The 21710-nt window shown below is 50.3% G+C and overlaps 2 protein-coding genes across 3 annotated transcripts in view; one reads left to right on the top strand and one right to left on the bottom strand.

Moving 5' to 3' along the window:
- Nucleotides 1-8261: 8261 nt before the first annotated feature.
- Nucleotides 8262-14740, bottom strand: RDH8 (retinol dehydrogenase 8). Its single transcript, XM_047774434.1, has 6 exons — nucleotides 14625-14740; nucleotides 11538-11699; nucleotides 10720-10899; nucleotides 9658-9751; nucleotides 9123-9306; nucleotides 8262-9005 (listed from the first exon to the last, which is right to left on the bottom strand). Exons 1-6 carry the CDS (start codon nucleotides 14725-14727, stop codon nucleotides 8790-8792), a joined length of 939 nt encoding a protein of 312 aa, XP_047630390.1. The 5' UTR covers nucleotides 14728-14740; the 3' UTR covers nucleotides 8262-8789.
- A 1837-nt stretch (nucleotides 14741-16577) lies between these two features.
- COL5A3 (collagen type V alpha 3 chain) overlaps nucleotides 16578-21710 on the top strand; it is a 41471-nt gene continuing 36338 nt past the window's right edge. The window contains exons 1-4 of one of the 2 annotated variants that reach the window (XM_047776986.1): nucleotides 16578-16811; nucleotides 20670-20828; nucleotides 20919-21108; nucleotides 21190-21346. In XM_047776986.1, the coding sequence (XP_047632942.1) occupies nucleotides 16724-16811; nucleotides 20670-20828; nucleotides 20919-21108; nucleotides 21190-21346 (594 nt within the window). In that variant the 5' untranslated portion in view covers nucleotides 16578-16723. Of the gene's footprint in view, nucleotides 16812-20666; nucleotides 20829-20918; nucleotides 21109-21189; nucleotides 21347-21710 lie in introns of both variants that reach the window. The other variant, XM_047776985.1, reaches the window with a different exon arrangement.

Below are 21710 nucleotides of genomic sequence, written 5' to 3'. Positions count from 1 at the left end.
TCTGGCATTGCTGCAGCTATGGCTCAGATTTAATCCCTGGCCTGGGAACTTCCATATGCTGTGGGTGTGGAGAAAAAAAAAAAAAGAAAGAAAAGAAAAACAAGGAAGGAAGGAAGAAAGAAATACAAAAGAGGGTCATGCTCTGAGAATGGAGTCAGTGATGGGAAGAGAGTGGGAGATAATTAGAAATGAATATCCAGGGATCAGGATATGTAAGAGGCCTCATGGTTGTGGTTTTGAATCTAAATTAGAGAGGAAATCCTTGGAAAGTTTTGAAATGGAGAGAGACATTTTCTTTCTGTTTCAACAGAATTAGTCTGCGGATGTCCTTTGTTACTATGACTTGAAATCCAAAAGTAACAACAAGAACGACAAAGATGAGTAATTCTGAAACATAAAAATAAGACCAAATATCACCACAGAAAAGTTAAAAAAAAAACTGGGAGAAAGTATTTGCACTTCATATTATAGACTCCCTAATGTCCATCATATGTAAAGAGTTTCTCAGAATGAATAATAAAATATATACAATCCCAGAGGGAAAAACTTGAGCAAAAAGTATAGTCAGAATGTCCACTGAGAATGAAACACAAAAGTTCTTTAATACATGAAATGATACTGGGCCTCTCAAAAGCTTCATGCCAGTTAAAATAAGAGAAACATGTAATACTAATTTTTATAAAACTTTGGAAAGATCAATAATGCCCAGGATGCTGAGGCTGTGGGGAAGCGAGCTAGTTAACATGTGGACATCAGTCCTCCCCAGTGGAGATGAATTTGATGATGTTCATAAAAATTACACTCTCATACTAAGTGAAGTAAGTCAGAAAGAGAAAGATAAATACTTTATGATATCACCGATATCTGGAATCTAATATACAGCACAAATGAACCTTTCCACAGAAAAGAAATTCATAGACTTGGAGAACAGACTTGTGGTTGCCAAGGGGAAGGGGGAGGGAGTGAGATGGACTGGGAATTTAGGGTTAATAGATGCAAACTATTGCCTTTGGAATGGATAAGCAATGAGATCCTGCTGTATAGCACAGGAAGCTATATCTAGTCACTTGTGATGGAACATGATGGAGGATAATGTAAAAAAAAAGAAAAAAATATATGAGACTGGGTCACTTTGCTGTACAGTAGAAAACTGACAGAACACTGCAAAGCAACCGTAATGGAAAAAATAAAGATCGTTTAAAAAAAAGAAAGGAATGTGTTTCAAAAAAATTACAAATGCATAGCTTCTTTGGCCAAGTAATCCCATGACAGAAATACTTGCACATGTGTGAAATGATGTCTGCACCCAAGGTTATTCATTGCAACCATTTCTATCTTAGCGAAAGACTGGAAAGAGCCCAAAGATTCATCACTACAGTTGCCTAAATTATAATCCATCTACACAATGGAATATATTGCAGCTGAACCAAAGAATGAGGAAGTCTGTTCAGGCTAATCTGGAAAACCTTCCAAGATGTATTATTCCAGGAAAGAAGCAGAGTTCACACTTATGTGTATAGTATGTTGCCTTTGTGAAAAAGTTTTAAAAAGTATGTTTTCTGCAGTTCCGTCATGGCTCAGTGGTAGTGAACCCGACTAGTATCCATGAGGACTTGGGTTCAATCCCTGGCCTCACTCAGTATGTTAAGGATCCAGTGTTGCCTTCAGCTGTGGTGTAGGCTGGCAGCTTCAATTCGACCCCTGGCCTGGGAACTTCTATATGCCGTGGGTGCTACCCTAAAAAGATATATATATATATATATATATATATATATATATATATATATATTCAGTTTTTTCCATGGAAATACCCTATATTTATTTTTAAAGTTGTGGTAAAATATACATACCTTAAAATTTACCATTTTGACTTTTTTTTTGTCTCTTTTTAGCTATTTCTTCAGCCGCTTCCGCGGCATATGGAGGTTCCCAGGCTAGGGGTCGAATCGGAGGTGTAGCCACCGGCCTACGCCAGAGCCACAGCAACGCGGGATCCAAGCCTCATCTGCAACCTACACCACAGCTCATGGCAATGCCGGATCCTTAACCCACTGGGCAAGGGCAGGGACCGAACCTGCAACCTCATGGTTCCTAGTCGGATTCGTTAACCACTGCGCCACGATGGGAACTCCCATTTTGACCATTTTTTAATGTATGGTTCAGTGGCATTAAGGTCTTTCACATTGTACAACCATCATCGCCATCCATCTCCAGAACTCTTTTCTCATCTTCCCAAACTGAAACTCTGTCCCCATTAAACACTAACTCCCCATGGCCCCTCTTCCAGCCTCTGTGAACCACTCTTTTACTTTCTGAGTATGAATTTGCATATTCTAGGTATCTCATATAGATGGAATCATGCAGCACACCTGTCCTTTTGTATCTGGCTTATATCACTTGGCATAATGTCTTCAAGTTTTATCCATGTTATAGCGCATGTCAGAATTTCCTTCCTTTCAAAGGCTGAATAGTATTCCTTTGTATGGCTATACCACAGTTTGTTTATCTATTCATCAGGTTTTTTCCCTTGTATAAACAGAAAGACAATCTGGATTGATAACTCAAGCAAGTCAGAACAGGCAGGGGTATGGGGATCCAGAATCAGGCCATTGAGAAAAGAGGAGAAGAGAATTGTTTAAAAAATATTTTTTGGAGTTCCTGTTGTGGCTGAGAGGAAATGAATCTGACTAGCATCCATGAGGACGCAGGTTCAATCCCTGGCCTTGCTCAGTGGGTTAAGGATCCAGCATGGCCATGAGCTTTGGTGTAGGTCACAGACAAGGTTCTGATCTGGTGTTGCTGTGGCTGTGGTGTATATATTTTAATATTTATTATTTATTATTATTATTATTATTATTATTATTATTGCTTTTTAGGGCCGCACCTGTGGCATATGGAGAGTCCCAGGCTAGGGGTCGAATTGGAGCTACAGCTGCTGGCCTACGCCACAGCCACAGCAACGCCAGATCTGAGCCTACACCATGGCTCACAGCAATGCCAGATCCTTAATCCACTGAGCAAGGCCAGGGATCGAACCTGCTACCTCATGGTTCCTAGTCGGATTTGTTTCCACTGTGCCACAATGGAAACTCGGTATTTTCTGATTTTTGGAAGCACTGTGAATGTTTTACCCAATGGAAAATTTTTTTTTTTTTGTCTTTTTAGGGTCGGACCCGAGGCATATGGGGATTCCCAGGCTAGGGGTCAAATAGGAGGTTCCCAGGCTAGCTGCTGGCCTATGCCACAGCCACAGCAACACCAGATCCAAACCGCATTTTTGAACTACACCACAGCTTGGTAATGCTAGATCATTAACCCACTGAGTGAGGCCAGGGATTGAACCCTCATCTTCATGGATACTAGTCAGATTCATTTCTGCTGAGCCACAGTGGGAGCTCCTGGAAAGATATTTTTAAGGATCCTCTGGGCTGTGGTGTGGAGAATAAATTGTAGGGAGGAAGATGCAGAAGGGAAGGAGGTTGGAGTTCCCTGTGGCCCAGTGGTTAAGAATTTGATGTTGTCACTCCTGTGCTGCAGGTTGGATCTTTGGCCTGGGAACTTCCACATGCCACAGGCATAGCCAAATAAAGGGGTAGGGGGAGGCTGGTGCAATATTCCAGGTGAGAAACCATGGTGGTTGGACCAGGCTGGGGGCCAGGAAGGTGTGCTTTGGTTTTGTTTTTTTTTTTTTTGGCCACATCCATGGCGTTGGGAAGTTCCCGGGCCAGTGATTGTACCTGTGTCATGGCTATAACCAGAGCCACAACACCAAATCCTTTACCTGCTGAGCCACAAGGGAACTCTCTGGAAGGTGTTTTGAAGTGGTTGCTTCTGAATATATTTTACAGGCCAGGTGAACAGAATCTCCTGCTAGATTAGCTGTGAGGTGTAAAAAAGACAAAGTAGAGATGACGCCAAGACTTTTGCCCGAGCAGTTAGGATGACCTTACTTTTGCAAGATGGGAAGACAGGGTGGTGGGCGGTGTGAATGTAGAAATCAAGAGTCTAGAGCCTTGCCCTTATCATCTTCTGAGCTTTAGCCAATCTCTGTTAGCAATAGCATCCTGCTAGAATTTAATAACAGCCTTTCTCCCCACCGTGGCATTTGCTTCTATAGTTGCTATGTGGCTTGACAGTGATTCTTCTTTGTATGTGACAGGAACCAACTCGGGGTGATTTAGGCTGCAAAGGAATTTCTTGAGTGGATACTGGAGGCTCATGGAATCAGCAGACTTGGAGGGTGGAAAGGGACAAAGTGGGGCTCAGATAACCCCACGGCTTAAATCATCCCCCTGAAACCAGACAGCAGCTCTGGCTTTTGCTGCCAGGGCTGGCAATGCCACACTCCTGTCCCTCCTGCCACTTCCGTTTCCTGACCTGATCCCTCCTCTGCTGGCTAGCTCTCAATTTTCAACCCTCTGCATATGCAGAGTGGGATCAGGGTCACGTAATCACCCTCTAGCTGCAAGAGAAGCTGGGAGAGAAGGTCTGGTGTTTCACTGCATCAAGGGTCCATACATGGGGTCCACATGGAATATTGTACACCCTGCTTGCAAATAAATATTGAGTTCAGCTTCCCTTATGTTAAGTATGGTGGCTTTTCCTTCTTGGGAAGGAAATAGATGTGTCTTTTAAAATAATTTATTTTGGAGTTCCCATCATGGCACGGTGGAAATGAATCTGACTGGGAACCGTGGGGTTATGGGTTCAATCCCTGGCCTCGCTCAGTGGGTTAAGGATCTGGCGGTGCTGTGGCTCTGGTGTAGGCCGACAGCTGTAGCTCCAATTCCATATGCCATGGGTATGGTCCTAAAAAAGGAATAAAATAAAATAAAATAAAATAAAATAATTTATTTAAAAGAGTTTTGTTTTTATTTTTATTTATTTATTTATTTTAGACCCACACCCGTGACATATGGAGGTTCCCAGGCTAGGGGTCGAATCAGAGCTGTAGCTGCTGGCCTACACTATGGCCACACCAACACGGGATCCGAGCCTCATTTGAGAGGTCACCACAGCTCACAACAACGCTGGATCCTTAGCCCACTGAGCAAGGCCAGGGATTGAACCAATGTTCTCATGGATGCTAGTTGGGTTTGTTAACCACCGAGCCATGACAAGATGTTCTGAGTGTCTCCATCTCATAAGGCTACAGATTAAACAGTAATTAAAAAACTTTGCTGGGGAGTTCCCGTCATGGCACAGCAAAAACGAATCTGACTAGGAACCATGAGGTTGCGGGTTTGATCCCTGGCCTCGCTCATTGGGTTAAGGATCTGGTGTTGCTGTGAGCTGAGCTATGGTAGAGGTCGCAGATGAGGCTTGGATCCTGCATTGCTGTGACTGTGGCATAGGCCGGCAGCCTGGGAAGCTCCATATGCCACCAAGTGTGGCCCTAAAAGCCAAAAAAAAAAAAAAACCAAAACCATAAAAAAGAAAATCCCAAAACTTTGCCAGGAGCTTGGCATTCCAAGGTGGTTGCTGAATACAAACCACAACAAAAACTCCAAATGGGGAGTTCCCGCTGTGGCTCAGCAGGATCAGCAGCATCTCTGGAGCGCTGGGACACAGGTTCTATCCCTGGCCCAGCACAGTGGGTTAAGGATCCAGCATTACCACAACTGCAGCCTAGGTCACAATTGCAGCTTGGATCTGATACCTGGCCTGGGAACCTCCATGTACTTTGGGGTGGCCAAAAAAGGAGAAGAAAAAGCTCCAAGTGGAATGAAACAGACTAGAGGACTCGCGTGACAGCGCTGTTATTGCTAGCCCTGCTTTACAGAAAATGACACCAGGGAAGTCACCTGCCCAAGGCCACCCAGTGAACAAGAGGCAGAGGCTGCATTTACACCTAGAGTCCATTTGCCTCTAAATTCTCAAGAGGAGGACCAAGACATTTGAGGGCACTCTCTCAGGGGTACGGATGGAATCCTTATTAGTTTAAAAAATATTTAACTGTGGTAAAATATACATAATACAAAATTTACCATCATCACCATTTTTTTTCAGTCCCTCCCCCAAGCCTATGGAATTGCCAGACCAGGGATCAAACCTGAGCCTCAGCTTCGACCTATGCCACAGCTGTAGCAATGCTGGATCCTTAACCCAATGCGCTGGGCTGGAGATGACCACCAAGACAAGCTGGATCATTAACCCACTGCACCACAGTAGGAATTCCCCAATCCTCACCATTTTGTTTTATTTTATTTTATTTTTGCTTTTTAGGGCTGCACCTGTGGCATATGGAGGTTCCCAGACTAGGGGTGAATGGGAGCTACAGCTGCTGGCCTACACCACAGCCACAGCAACGCAGGATCCCAGCTGCGTCTGCGAACTATGCCACAGCTCACGGCAATGCCAGATCCTTAACCCACTGAGCAAGGCCAGGGATTGAACCTGCAACCTCATGGTTCCTTAGTTGGATGCATCTCCGCTGCACCATGGCAGGAACTTCATCTTCACCTTTTTTTTTTTTTGTCTTTTGTTGTTGTTATTGTTGTTGTTGTTGTTGTTGCTATTTCTTGGGCCGCTCCCGCGGCATATGGAGGTTCCCAGGCTAGGGGTTGAATCGGATCTGTAGCCACCGGCCTACGCCAGAGCCACAGCAACTAGGGATCCGAGCCGCGTCTGCAACCTACACCACAGCTCACCGCAACGCCGAATCGTTAACCCACTGAGCAAGGGCAGGGACCGAACCCGCAACCTCATGGTTCCTAGTCGGATTTGTTAACCACTGCGCCACGACGGGAACTCCCATCTTCACCCTTTTTAAGTGGACAGTTTATTAGTATAAATATATTCACATTGTTGTGTAACCGTTACCACCATCCATCTCCAAGTACTATCTCCAAATCGAAACTTTGTCCCCATTAAATACTAACTCCCCATTCCTCCCTCCCCAAGCCCCTGGCAACCCACCCTTCTATTTCCTATCTCTAGGTTTGACTCCTCTAGGGGCCTCTTATAAGTGGAATCATGCAGTATTTGTCCTCAGGTTTCATCTATGTTGCAGCATGTGTCAGAATTTCCTTCCTTTTTAAGGCTGAATAAATATTCCACTGTATGGGTGGATTTTGTTTATCCAGTCACCTCTCTCTCGGTTTTTTTTTTTTTTTTTTTTGCCTTTTTAGGGCCACACCCATGGCATATGGAGGTTCCCAGGCTAGGGGTCGAATCAGAGCTGTAGCCACTGGCCTACGCCACAGCCACAGCAACTCGGGATCCAAGCCATGTCTGGGACCTACACCACAGCGCACGGCAACCCTGGATCCTTAACCCACTGAGTGAGGCCAGGGATTGAACCTGCAACCTCATGGTTCCTAGTTGGATTCGTTTCTGCTGTGCCACAATGGGAACTCCATAGCCAGTCATCTCTTGATGGACATCTGGGTTTCTTCCGCCTTTCTCCTGTCATGGACAATTCTGCTCTAAACATGGATATACAAATATCTCTTCAAGACCCTGTTTTCAATTCTTTTGACTAATACCTAAGAATGGAACCGCTGAGTCATATGATAATTCTGGAGGAACTCCATATTGTTTTCCATAGTAGCCGCACCAGTTTACATTCTCACCAACAGTGCACAGGGTTCCAATTTCTCTACAGTCTTGTGAATACTTGTTATTTTCTTGTTTTTGTTTTATTTTGCTTTGCTTTTTTTTTTTCTCTTCTTTTTAGGGCTGTACCTGTGGCATATGGAGGCTCCCAGGCTAGGGTTCCAACCGGAGCTGTAGCCACCAGCCTATACCACAGCCACAGCGCCACCAGATCTGAGCCACGTCTGTGACCTATACCACAGCTCATGGCAACACCAGGTCCTTAACCCACTGAGTGAGGCCAGGGATCGAACCTGCAACCTCATGGCTCCTAGTCAGATTTGTTAACCACTGAGCCACCACGGGAATTCCTGCTTTGCTTTTTTGATGTAGCCATTCTAATAGGTGTAAGATGGACCCTACTGATTTTTAATTTTTTTTTAATGGCCAAATTAGTGGCATATGGAAGTTCCCAGGTTAGGGGTAAAATTGAAACTGCAGCTGCTGGCCTATGCCTCAGCCATGACAACACCAGATCTGAGCCACATCTGCAACTTAAGCCGCAGCTTTCAGCAACACTGGATATCCAACCCACTGAACAAGGCAACCTCACAGAGACAACATTGTGTCCTTAACCCACTAAGCCATGCAGCAACTCCTGATTTTTAATTTAAACATAAGAAATTGAACTTTATTAAATATAATGATTGCTAGTGGTTGCAAATATACATTTTGTGAAAAATATACATGCATTGCTGGTGTATGTACAAACATGTTTTGCTGATGGAGTATGTGACCAGAAAAATCTGGAGATCCCATGGTCAAACTAGCTCTGTGGAGGTGGGGGGAGGATATAGATCTTTGGGTCATCCCTGAATCCCCAGACCCAAGACCATGAAGTCCAGAAGTTGGTTGAGGCAGCCGGTCTCATCCTCCCCCAAGTCCAACAACAATTCCCCCTCCTCCAGGAAGCCTCCCTTACCTTCTCGGACACAACTCCAGCTCTCTGCTCCCTGCTCCTCCACCCAGGGCCCCAGGATCCCCTCTCTCTGCCCCCTGCCCTGACCACAGGGGAGTCTATGCCTGGAGGCTGAGGGCTCTCTGGTGTCCCAGCAATGCCCAGACACAGAGTGGGTCAGGCAGAGTTTGCTGAACAGATGAATGAATGAGTGAAGAGTCAGTATGGCCTGAGATGGGTGTGAACTAAAGAGGCCTGTCTGTTCAGGGGTGAGGAGGGTTGGGTGAGGCTCTGCTCACCGGGGCCACACTGGGGTGCGGAAGCAGCTGCATGCCAGACATCGAAGGCCAAGGTTGAGGAGGCGTGGCCAGCGGAAGAGCAGGCGATGGGAGGTTCGTACATACAGGCTGCCCGAGGGGTCCACTGCTCTGAGTGCGGTCAGTGGAGTGTAGCGGGTGTTGGTCTGTTGGCGCAAGGGTGGTCTGGCCGAGCCAATGACCTTGACAATGGCCTGTGGGGTGGAGGCCTGAGCTCTGGGACCCAGGGAGAGGGGAGTTCTGTGGGGAGGGGCCCCATTGCATACCTGAGTCATGTCTTAGGGCTCTGGGCAACCCCCCCCAACACTCACCTTGGCCACATCCTGTGGGCTCTGTCCCACAGAGTGAAAGAGCTCCTTGGAGGCTGGGAGGTACAAATCCCGAAAGTAGCTCAGCGTATCAGGGTCTGTGCCTGGGAACTCAGCTGTGGAAACCTGCTCCAGGAGCTTCCTTTCAAATTCAGTGGCCACTGGGCCCGGTTCCACCAGGGAGATGCTGGGAACAGGGGTAGGAGGAGAGGGTTTGGTGCTCTGACACGCTATCTGCCCCATTTTGCCCATTATTGTCCCTCTTTCTCGCTCCCTCTCCTGCTTCTCCCATCATTTGGGGGGTGGGGTGTGCCCAAGGCAGGCAGAAGTTCTGGGGCCAGGGATTGAACCCACGCCACAGCTGCCTCCCAAGCCACAGCAGTGACAACGCTGGATCTTTAACCAGCTGCACCCCTGGGGACCTTCTCTCATCATTTTTTACACCTTCTTGCTCCCCCATCTCCTCCACTCCTCCCCTTTCCTTTTCTGTCCCTTCGCTGCCTCCATTCCCATATCGCTGTCCAAGTGCTCATCTCACAAGATGTTGAACTGGAGTAGCTGGACAGCCAGACTCTCGAAGAATCCCTCGATGGCAAATTTGGAGGCGGCATAGACTTCGTTGAACACAACACCTGCAAGGATTGCAGGAAGGCAGGCCCTTTGGGGGTCTGGGTGATGGACTTTGTGGGTCCAGAGGGATGGGGTCTTGGGAGACAGAGCAGAGAGGATTTAAGGATCAGAGAATATCTGGGGCCAACGTGATGGGTGTGTGCTATTGTGTGATGGAAGCATATGGGGTCAGGATGGGATTGTCTTGGGCTGCCAAGTCCCACTTCCTCCTAACAGTACTTTATTCACCCTCAGTCCAGGAAATTCTCCTACTTCCCTCCACCGTCTAAACCCTTGGGCCACTTGAGTATCAGATCCCCAGTGTCCCTGTGGAGAAGCCTCATTCATCAGGGTCTTTATCAGTGAATGTACCCCCTCCCCAAGGGCAGGAGGTACAGCTGGAAGAGGGGCCAAAGGGATGGAGCTGAGTAAAAGCAGATTTTCCAAGGCAGGGTAACAAATAGGGTGGATTCCTTAGAGAACTTCTGGGGAGGGGGGCAGATGGGAGGAAATTTCCAGTGAGAGGAAGGGAGTCTAGAGGGTTCAAGGAGGAAGGACCCAGGAGCATGGATGGCAAGTAGGTGGCCTCCACAGTGGGCCCACAGCAGACATCACTAGTCAATCTCTCTTTTCTGTAGAACCTCAGAGTCCCAAAGCTAGAAATCTCTGGAGTCTGGTGGGAGATGTTTGGCAAGGAGTCTCAGGAGGAGTGCCGATGATTCCTTGGAGTTTTTGGAGATGGTTGGAATTTATTTTTGGAGGTTTCAAGAAGTGGGGTTGATAATGGATGTAGATGGCCATCCATTCTGCCTAATCCTGTACCATTGTAGACATAGTTAATCTATCCCAGAACATTTTCCATCTGAGCTGCAGAATCCTTCTCAACATAGCTATATTTGGGGAATATGAGCTAAAACCTAGTTGCCATCCTTCCAGCCTGGGGAGGGTCAGACACTGGGAGGATTCCTTGGGGTGCATCCCCAGGGCTCACCCTGCAGCCCCATCACGCTGCTGACCACCACGATGTGGCCCTGTCGCCTTCTTTTCATGCCAGGAAGCACAGCTTTGACCAGACGGACAGCCCCAAAAAAGTTGGTATCGAAGACGTTCTGCATGGCAGCTAGGCTGAGCCCCTCCAAGGGCCCCACCAGGCCCACTCCAGCATTATTCACTAAGGGTGGTGGTGGTGAAGGTTACTTTGAAGTTCCCCAAAGTTTTAATGTCACTCCCCCAGGACACTCCCTAAACAATCTCACTTCTCCCCCACTTCTAGGGCCAATCCAAGGTATCTTGGTTGGACAAATGTGGCACATTGGTGATCTTTAAATGTAGTTTAGCATTTGTTGTAGGGGACTCGGAGCCCTGGGTGAGGGAGAGGGCTGCTGGGAACAGCCTCCCCTTTAATGCGTGAGCAATTCAACTCTGACCCCAAATTGCATCAAAAGCCCCACCTACCCTCCTTAGAAGGGTGTTTAGGGACCATGAGTTGCTCCTTTATCATGCTTCTTTCCCTCAATGACTCATCAAATTGCTTTTCCCAGCCACATACGGTTTTCCCCATATGTGAGTAGTTCTATTCAATAAAATTCACCCTATTTCCCAGGTCTTAGTTTATTTCTTGAATCCGTAATACACTGAATAGGATTCTGGGCTCTTAGCCAACTGATCTACCCCTTCTGTCCCAGGTCAGAGGTTGCTGGTGAAACAAGAGGGCTGGTGCCTAGGCACTGGAGAGGCCTTCCTGTGATGAGGATCTGTGCTTGGGCCAGGGAGGGGGGGGCAATGACCCCAGGGGATGCTCAGACTCACCCAACACGTCCACTTCCCCGCCCTGGATGCAGCTGAGACACTGGGCCACTGACTCATCACTGCACACGTCCAGCTGGGCCACGGTGAGGGTCTGACCCAGAGCCTCCCCAGCAGCTGCCTCCAGTGTCCCTTTCTTTCCCAGGTCCCTCATGGTGGCCACCACTGGGGAAAAAGAGGAGAGTTGGGGCAGGCACTGGGTTCCTTCACCTTGTGTATGGACTTACATGTTTCTGTGATATTGCATGAGTAGTCACGGAGGAATGGAGATGCACAGGTTTACGCACCTGTGTTCACCATCCAACCATGAATGCATACGTGTGTACAACATTTACATGTACATCCATCCATCCATCCATCCATCCATTTATCTAGCAAACATTCATTGAGCATCTACCCCACACTGTACCCTGTTCTAGGTGCGGAGACTACTGCATGAAATAAGACAGACAAAATCTCTGCCTTCATAGAATTCAAAACCAGTAGGTATGACAATAAAATCAATATAGAACAGATTGGCTTGAGAAAAAAAAATGCATGCCCACCTAAAGTCAACTAAAGTATATGTAGATATACACCTAAAGTATATGTAGATATACACATGCAAGTATGAATAGCCATATTTACACCATCAACACTAGTTCCAATTTATTGAAAACCTACTATGTGCCAGATTCTATGCTAGACCTTTTCATAAGCACTAAATCTAATCATCACAATAAACCTATGATTAGGTCACTGACTCATTTTTCAAAGATGGCCACATCTTTTATCACACATGTTTTCTAGAACCAAGCCACTCACACATCCAGACAAGAAATCTTGTTCCTCTCTCCTTGAATCTTGTAACTTAGCTGGGAAACTATAGACTATGGTAAGGGTAACACTGTGCATCTTCTGAGATTAGGATGGAAAAGATGTTGCAGTAACATTCACTTGCTATAATGTCACTTGCTGTAACATTCACCCTTCTTTTTACTTTTTAGGGCTGAACCTGCTGTATATGGAAATTCCTGGGCTAGGGGTCAAATCAGAGCCACAACTACCAGCCTATGCCACAGCTCAAGGCCTATGCCACAGCTTAACCCACTGATCGAGGCCAGAGATGGAAACCTCATCCTCATGGATACTAGTCAGGTTCATAACCCGCTGAGCCACAGCAGGAACTCCAACATTCACCCTGGAAGCCTTTAGCCCTGTAGCAGCTCAGCTGTCCTGAGGCCACACGTTGGGAGGAAGCTCAAGCTAGCCCAGATAGAAAGACAACATGGAGAAGTCCTGAGATTACTGGAAGGGAGAAAGATGTCTGATCAGCTCTGACATGTTCCAATCTCCTCTGTTCTAGTTGTAGTCTTCGATCCTGAGGCTGAACTGCCCAGCTGAGCCCTTCCAAATTCATGACCTTTGTAAACCATGAAAGATGATTACAGCTGTTTCACACCATACATTTTGGGGTGGTTTGTTTTTAGCAATAGTAAATGTAGGTAAAGTTATCCCCATTAATACACTGAGGCCCAACAAAGTGAAGTTTCTTGTCTGCTCCACCCCTATCAAGTGTTAGAACTGAGATTTGAGGAGTTCCCATCATTGCCCACAGAAACGAATCCGACTAGGAACCATGAAGTTGTGGGTTCGATCACTGTCCTTGCTCAGCGGGTTAAGGGTCCGGCATTGCCGGGAGCTGTGGTGGAGGTCATAGATGCAGCTTGGATCTGGCGTTGCTGTGGTTGAGGTGTAGGCCAGCAGCTGTATCTCCGATTGGACCCCTAGCCTGGGAACTTCCATATGCTGTGGGTATGGTCCTGAAAAGAAAAAAAAAGAACTGAGATTTGAACCTGAGTCTGTCAGAGTCCTGAGCTCACACATCCGTACACGTTTGCACCTCCTACACCTGTCCCCGCAATCACGTGCACATTTGCATGTGTGTATGAGCCTGTGTGATTCACAGGTGTTACACACATGAATGGGACCACATACATCTACATATAGTGACAAGCATAGGCCCAGGGGCTGTGCTGCCTCGGTTCAAATCCAGATTCTGCCAAGTCATAGTGAGGTGACCTTGAGCAAGGACTTTGGCGGTCAGTGCCTCAGTTCCCTCATTTCTAAGATGGGGCATATGGGAAGAGCTGCCTTATAGGGGTGATGTGGGGATCAAATGACTTATTAGATGCAAAACACTTAGACTGAAGCCTGGCACATTGTAAGCTCTCCATAAACATCATCCTTCAGCAGTGTTATATGCTCATCTGCATGCCCACAGAGACATGCACAGCACAATTACTTCCCTGCACACTAGCACCCAGACTGTCACACTTAAAGCTGTGTGTGTCTCTAAGACAGAAGGCAGAGGGCTGGGAGAAGCAGCTCTGCCAACTGGGGTGATGCTCTCGCCTTTGCATCCTCCTCTTAAGTAACAGCCCTTTGCCCACTTTGACTCCAATGTGCTCTGGGTCAGAGGTTTCCTTGGGTGGGGTGCATGTTGGAGCAGTAGTCTCTAGAGTTGCAAGAGGCCAAGTTCCTAGACCTAGAGGGCCCCATCCCCCCCTTAAACCCTCAAGGTCAGGGTCACTTAAGAGGCTAATCTTGGAAAGTAATCTGGGGAGGGGTGGGGGAGGGGAGTCTTAGGGAATGCCTGAGTGAAATATCAGAGAAGCCCTCACCAGCCAGCCCTTCAAAAAATATTACTCATGTCTACCCCTACCATGTTCCCCTCTATCTTTATTTTGCTTCTGACCCCTTGTCAGCCTCAGCCATATGATACAATTTAAAAAATCTGTTTATGGTTTGTCCTCCCTCCCCTCTCCCACTACACCCCACCCAGAGCAGAGATTTTTATTTTGTTTCCAGCTGTGTTTCCAGGACCTAGAACCTGGTACCTAGTAAGGGCATTGGAAATATTCTTTGGATGAGGGGATGATTCAGGAGCAGAGGTGGGAGGGGAGGCTCCATGTGTCCTGGGTCCTCCTCAAGCCCACAAATGCAGCTGAAGACATGGACTGGTGGAAATAAAATGGTGCTGGGAGAGCAGAGGGTCCTGGGAAGCCACGCTCACCCCTGTCCTCTCTGCCCCTGCCCTGGACCCCTTACCGTGGTAGCGCTGCTTGGGGTCACGAGCCAGCTGCACCGCAAGCTCCAGGCCAATCCCAGAGGAGCATCCTGAGATCAGCACAGTCTGTGGTGTGTCGGCCATGTTGATCCCTCCCAGCACGCGTGACCTGTGCTGGCCAGCACCTGACTCCATCCACCCATCATCTGCTCATCTGCCCCCTCTTAAGCACCCTCTACCTGATCCCCTGCAGGGTAAAGGGGCCCTGGGTGCCCCTGAGTATGAAATGACCTTTGGCAGGCAGCTGAGGGGGGATTCCTTATCCTCAGTATAATCCCTTCCTTTTGGGGGGGGCACCCTGAGGCATATGAAGTTCCCTGGGCCAGGGATAAAATTCGAGCTGAAAAGTTGCAACATGAAGCAGCTGTGTCCTGTGCCAGACTGGGGATTGAACCAATGTCCAGTGCTCCCAAGATGCTGCTGATCCCATTGTGCCACAGTGGGAGCTCCTGGTCCCTTCCTTTTATCTGTCAAAAAATGTCCTCTCCTCACTGCCATACTCATAACTGGGGACTTTGTGATGGTGATTGTAAATTATTCAGGGCTGAGGGAGTTTCAGGGCGTGTGGGGCATAAGCGGGGGTGTTCTCTTGCTGTCTTTACCTGGGCAAAGAATCTCTGATTGGAGAGGGGTGACCCAGAGTGTGGTCCCAGAAGTTTCCTTTCAAAGAGACAATGAGTGTAGACATATCAGAAGATGGGGTTAGACTATAGGAAGAACTTCCCAACAAAGCAGGGCAGAGTAGGAACTTTGGGAGTCTTTTAGCTAAAGAAGACAGCCTCTGAAGTCCCTGGAGAGGGAGGAGCAGCAGCCTGGGGGAGAGTCCTGTTCCTCCCCCACCCAGGGCCCCCATCTCCCCCTCAGACCAGATGGGGCCCCGTCCCTCTTCCTAAGGGACACAGAGACTCTTTGTTTGAGCCAGAGGCTGGAAGAGAGGCACTGCCTGTTTCTTCCTCTTCCCCTTGGTGGGGAGGTTCAGGGCCTAGGACACACCCCTTGGGTGCCTCCGTGCTGAAGCTCCCTCAGATCCTGCATGTCTGCGCTTGTTCAGGTGTGCAGACAGCTCCACCTGACCTGACCCCCTGGGGGCCTCCTCACACTAGGGAGTTCCAGAGGGTGGGGAGCCTACTTCACCCCAGAAATGGCAGGGATCCTCCCCTCCCTGTGGCAATGCCCTGCTCTCGGGTAGGGCCAGACTCCCTGATTTAGTGGGGACATGTGTGAATATTTGGGATTGGGGCTGGAGCATCCATTTGGGGCACTGAGTCAGGGAGAGGAGGGCCCGGGGAAGGAGGTGGGAACCCTTATGTGAAGATTAAGCATTTAGGGGGGGAATTGAGAACTGTATTTTGAAATCTGTGCTAAGGGTTTTGGCTGGGGCAGCTAGGACATCCAATTCTGGGATTTGAATGGAGAGACATGATCTGGGGCTGAGGCTGGGGACACATTTTGGAATCTGGGGTGAAGTTTGAAGTGGGTTGAGGATCCCTTATTTAGGGGGAAGGTATGGGGTGGGGCTGGTATCTTTTTTGTGGGGCCAGGCAGGTGGGTGAGAAGTTGGTGTCAAGCTGGGAGTGTATTTGGGGGCCTGGCTGAGACAGAAAGGATCTGGTATAAAGCCGCAGAGCCTAATTCCAGGACCTGGATGAAGGCTGAAGGTTTGAATGAGACTAAGATCTCCTTTGAGGGGGCCTTGTAGAAGGAAAGTGTTTAGGGTAAGGCTGGGACCTGGAATTCTAAGGCTGGGTGGGAGTGACCCTCCTCCTCCACCGTGGGGTGGGGCAAGAAGCGCCCGGCTCCCGGCCCAGGACTCCACCCTTAGCCGGCCAATCAGATCTCTGCACAAACTTTCCCAACTCCCCCGACCAGCTGTCAGCTACCTCCCCCCCGTCCCCCCCCTCCAGCGAGCTCCGCCTGGCCGGGCGCTGGAGCACAGGGCGAGGCCAGGGCGGGGTCTCGGGCAGTCTCCTGCGGATCCCGACTGGAGCCGACCGCCGCGAGAGTGTACCAAGCCCGTGGAGTCGCCGCGCCCCGCAGCCACCCCCACTGGGCCCCCGCCTTGAGTGTGGGCCCCTCTGGGATGGGGAGTCGCCAGGGCTTGGGCCAGCCGCGGGCCGGCCTTTGCCTGCTCCTGATTTCCCTGCAGCTTCTGCCCCAGACGCAGGCCGGTGAGCTGGGCGGGAGATACTGGACCCAGAGGGCAGGATGCAGCGAGATCCCGAAAGACTGCGTGGAGTCCGGGCGTGCATGAAGGGCGTGCACGTTGCGCGTGGCTACAGTGCAGTGTTGGGACGCGAGTGTCCGGCATTAAGCCGTTTGTGGATGTGACAGCTGGCAGGGGCGGGGAAACGTGTGACCCTGTTTTCTGGTGGATCAGTGGGAGTGAATGCTATTTGTGTGTGTGTGTGTGTGTGTGTGTGTGTGTGTGTGTGTGTAGAAATGTGCGTGCTGCCATTTGGAGTGAAATTGTGTGTGTGCTCCAGGTGGGAGTTGACAAAGATTGGATATGGGTGATGTGAGGATCCCCGGGCGAGTATGTGACTGAGTTGTGGATATGCAAGTGTGTGTCTGTGTGCGGTTATTTGAGAATAACCTGTGTGTGTTATGGGTATGATTGTGTGTCTCTGGGTGGCCCTGTGAGGGCTGTGCTTGTGATCTGGGGGGTAAATAATTGCCCCTGAGGGTGATTTTGAGGGTGGAGGTGAGTAGGGACTATTAGAGGAAGGGCTCGATCTGGGATTCAAAGCTCCCTTTACATTTCCCCAAATGGCTTCATCCTATTCTCCCTCTTCTTCTTCTGCCCCCGACTCTTGCCCCTTCCCCCCACCCCGAGCTCCCCTGAGTAGGGATCAGCACCATGGACAGGGCCTCGGGAGGGCCTTGGTGAGGGGCGAGGCGGGGCGGGGCGCAGGGCGGGGCGGGGCGGAGCGCGGGCGGGGTGGGGGGTGGCCAGCGGAAGTTGCTCCCCCAAGCTGAGGGAGCCTCAGGGTATTTTTCCCGAGGAATTTCTCAGGGGCCCCCCTAGGGGTCCCGGGGGCCGCCGGATGTGTGAGTCAGCGCTGACGCACACCCAGCTGTGAGCATCTGGCTGGATGCCGCGCCCCGCCCCGCAGGGTTCTGGGTCGGGGGCGCCCCGGGGTTCGGGAAGGTCGTGATCCTTCAAGAGGTGATTGAGGGGCTTCCCTGGTCTGAGATACTCCAGGTCAGGCCCTTCCGGTAATCCCTCCCTAAAATGAACTCAGATCCCCCCCCTCAGGCTCCCCCCGCCCCCACTTTCTTACTTCCTCTGTAGTCCAGAGAGGTGCCTGCTCACGCAGATAATCCCACATTGGCCTATGCCCCATTCCCACGCTGACACATCCATATGGTCGTGCAATCTCAGGCATCGGTTTGGAATATAAGGCCCCTGGGACATCAGGAATGTTAAACACCTGGTGCCCACTCGGAGGCAATGCCAGCAGCCACCCGCTACTCGGTCACAGCTTTTGCCACCCTCCTACGCTTTCAAACGCTCACACATGCTTCCATTGGCATCCCTACAACACAGTCAACATTCTCAAGCAGTCACCCACTCGCTGACTTGGCCACACTCTCAAGTATAATCACACTCCTCCATCTCTAGTCGGAGTGATTACAATCACAGACTTCCCCACCTCACCTGCAGAACTTCCAACTCACTGCCAGGACCCCAGGACAAGTCAAAGAACTGCACCTCATCTCGTCATCATAGGCCAAATACTTGCACACCTCAGCACATCCCAAAAAAACACATGCTCCGCTAGTCTCTTGTCCATGTGAAGTCACACATGTGCTTGCATGCATATACACAAATGTGTAGCACATATACTCATTTGCACAGACACTCGTGCCTAAGCTCTCTTATACATCTGATGAGGTCCCAGCCTGCCTCCCTCTACAACCTAGATCCCACCCCACATCTCCCTGGCATCCCGATCAGCACAGGGGGGAGCCTGCAGGGGGAAGGGGAAGCTAGATATATGAGAGACCCCGCCATCCCCTGGCCCTGCAGGCAAGACTCAATGCCTCTTGTGTGTCTCCTTGTCACAAAGCCAGCCATGAAAAGAAAGGGCAGTTAGTTTCTGAAAGGTCATTACAGAAGGAACACTGATTGAAGCAGGAGACTTGGGTTAGATGCTGGGAAAGAATTTTGAATTGTGAATGAGCAGTTGGTTGAGGGGAGATCCCCTTCCCACTGCACAGGAACTGGAGTCTGGGTGAAAGGAGAGCCTGAGAGACACACTGGGTGGAATCATGGATCTCAGCCCTCCCCTGGGCCCCAGCCTGGAGAAGGGGCAGCTGGAATGATCATTCCACAGGGGAGTGACCCTTGTGGTCAGCAGAGCCTGGGAGTCCAGATCTTAGCCCCAGGGGGCTGTAACCCAAATACCTCTTAATGACAGCCCAGCCACAAAACAGGCAATTTAGAGATGGGACTGGTGGAGGCGGCAGGGTTGGGGGGGTGGGTGCGGATGGAGAGAGAGAGCATTGGGGAGAGTAATCCACACACAGAGATAAATAGAGAGAGGCACAGAGATAGAGTCATGCAGAGAGAGACATATGTGAGAGCCATGGAAGTACCAAGAGGCAGACACAGAGCTAGGAAGTAAGAGAGAGAGGGAGCAAGAGAAAGAGAGACTGATTCAGAGTTGGACTCAGAAAGTGGGACAAAGAGAAGGCAGGGAGGGGGAGAGAAGAAAAAAAGGAGCAGAAGGAGATTGGGGACAAGCGAGAGGATGGAACAAGGCTCTGTAGAGTCTGGAGAATGAAGGCTCTGACCCAGGAGGAGCTCCTGGGGGCCCCCATCCAAGACCCTATCTCCCCCAAGTCTGGCCCCCAACCCTGGCTCCCACTGGTGAGGTCAGCAGAGCCGCCCCCGGGGTGAGGTCATGGCAGATTCAGCAGAATCTGGCTCCTGCCAAGAGGCTGGGTCAGGGGGTCAGTGGGACAGTCTACTGGGGGGAGGGGAAATCAGGCAGGGGCTTTGGGCTGAGGAGAAGACCCCGCCCACCCTTGCCCAAGCCATGTGGTTTCACTTAGCCCTGGCCAGGCTACACAGTGTGTAGTTGGCAGGACGGGCTGGATTAGGATCTGATTGGACCAGTTCCTTCCGTTGCTGGGATGAGAGGGAGAGGGTCAGAAGGAAGAGGTCAGGAGGTTATCAGAGAGAGGTAGTTAGAGGAGAAGCTCAGGGAGGGTGGTAAAACAAGGAGGTCAAAGTCAGATGGAGGAGACTGGAATAGGCAAAGGGAGATGGACAGGGTCAGGCAGAGGAAGGTCAGAGAGTGTGAAGGAGTCAGTGGGAATCAGAAAAAGAGTGGTCAGAGAGAGGAGGTCATGGGTGATGGTTATCAGAGGGAGGTGGTCAGAAGGAAGAAGTTGGAGAGGTAGAGGTCAGAGGGAGGAGGTCATGGGTGATGGAGGTCAGAGGGAGGAGGTCATGGGTGATGGAGGTCAGAGGGAGGAGGTCATGGGTGATGGAGCTCAGAGGGAGGAGGTCATGGGTGATGGAGCTCAGAGGGAGGAGGTCATGGGTGATGGTGGTCAGAGGGAGGAGAGCTGAGGGAGGAGAGCCAGGGGGAAGGGGTGGGGAGAACACACACAAGGAGCCCCTCCTCTTTATGTGGGTTTCCCCTGGCAAGGGGGCTTTGGGCCTGGGAAGCAGCCCCAGGGGGCTGGTGCGGGGGAGTTTGGAGAGGGGGGACAGTCTGGCTCTGGGGCTGGGGCCAGGAAGCTTTGATTCATCCCAGAATTAGGTCAGCTTTTTTTTTTTTTCTCACCAAAAACCAAGGGGAAAACAAAACAAAACAAAACAAAAAAACAGGAGTCAACAGGCTGATGAGACCAGAACAGCTGTGGAGTGGTGAGGGGGGTGTGGGTCCCAGACCTGCTCCTTCTCCCTGACCCACAAACATAGATGGGCAGGGGGAGTCCCCCAAACCCGAGCCACGAGCACAGAGTCCTGGGCTGGTTCTAACAGTCCCCCTGCCTGTTTCTTTTTCCAGCAGACCCTGTGGATGTGCTAAAGGCTCTGGGCGTTCGGGGGGACCAGGCTGGGATCCCCGAGGGGCCCGGTCTCTGTCCCCAAAGAGTTCCTGATGGTGACCGGGCATTCAAGGTGGGCAAGGCCAGCATGCTCGGTGTCCCCACATGGGAGCTCTTTCAAGGTGAGTCTGGGTGAGACGGGCTGTGGGTCATCCTGGGAGCCTGGGTCACAGTCAGACCATGAGTCGCCCCTTTTCCCTCTGCTCTCCCAGATGGGCAATTTCCTGAGAACTTCTCTGTGCTGATCACCCTGCGGGGCCAGACAGACAACCAGTCTGTGCTTCTCTCCATCTACGATGAGGGCGGGGTCCGGCAGCTGGGCCTGGCATTGGGGCCGGCCCTGGCTCTCCTTGGTGACTCCTTCAGCCCTCTTCCCCAGCAAATCAACCTCACAGATGGCAGGTGAATATGGGGGTGGGGTGGGGATGAATATCGGGAGAGAGGGGATGAGAAGCACCCTTTACTGAGGGTGTCCTCTTGCAGGTGGCACCGTGTGGCAGTCAGTGTGAATGGCAGAACTGCAACTCTGGTGGCTGACTGTGAACCTCAGTCCCCCGTGTTGGTCCAGGGACCTCGATTCATCAGCACAGCTGGACTCACTGTCCTGGGGACCCAGGACCTCGAGGAGGAGACTTTTGAGGTAGCGCTTCGGCATTCAGGGAAACTGAGGCAGAGGGCGGGAGTGAGATTTGTCCACAGCCTGAATATGGAGAAGAGATTTGTTGGCACCTCAGTCTGATGCTTCCAACCTCACACCAGGAAGCGAGCGAAGGGAGGGCCATGCACGCATCACTGTGCACCATTGTGGGGTGTGACTGTGAGGTGGTAAATCCACGAATCAGTAGTATGTGATGGTGCGCACTTGGCTTGTGGTGGAAGGATGAGGTTCTGATGAGGGACTGCGCTGGGTCTTGTGACCTGTGTGTGATGCCTGCAAGGCACAATGTTGTGTGGTTCTGTGACAGATGTGTTTTCAATGTGGTGATGGTTACGTGTGTCACAGC

Source organism: Phacochoerus africanus, chromosome 4 (assembly GCF_016906955.1).
Source record: "Phacochoerus africanus isolate WHEZ1 chromosome 4, ROS_Pafr_v1, whole genome shotgun sequence".
Classification (NCBI taxonomy): Eukaryota; Metazoa; Chordata; class Mammalia; order Artiodactyla; family Suidae; genus Phacochoerus; species Phacochoerus africanus.
This window is presented reverse-complemented; position numbering and strand designations above follow the sequence as displayed.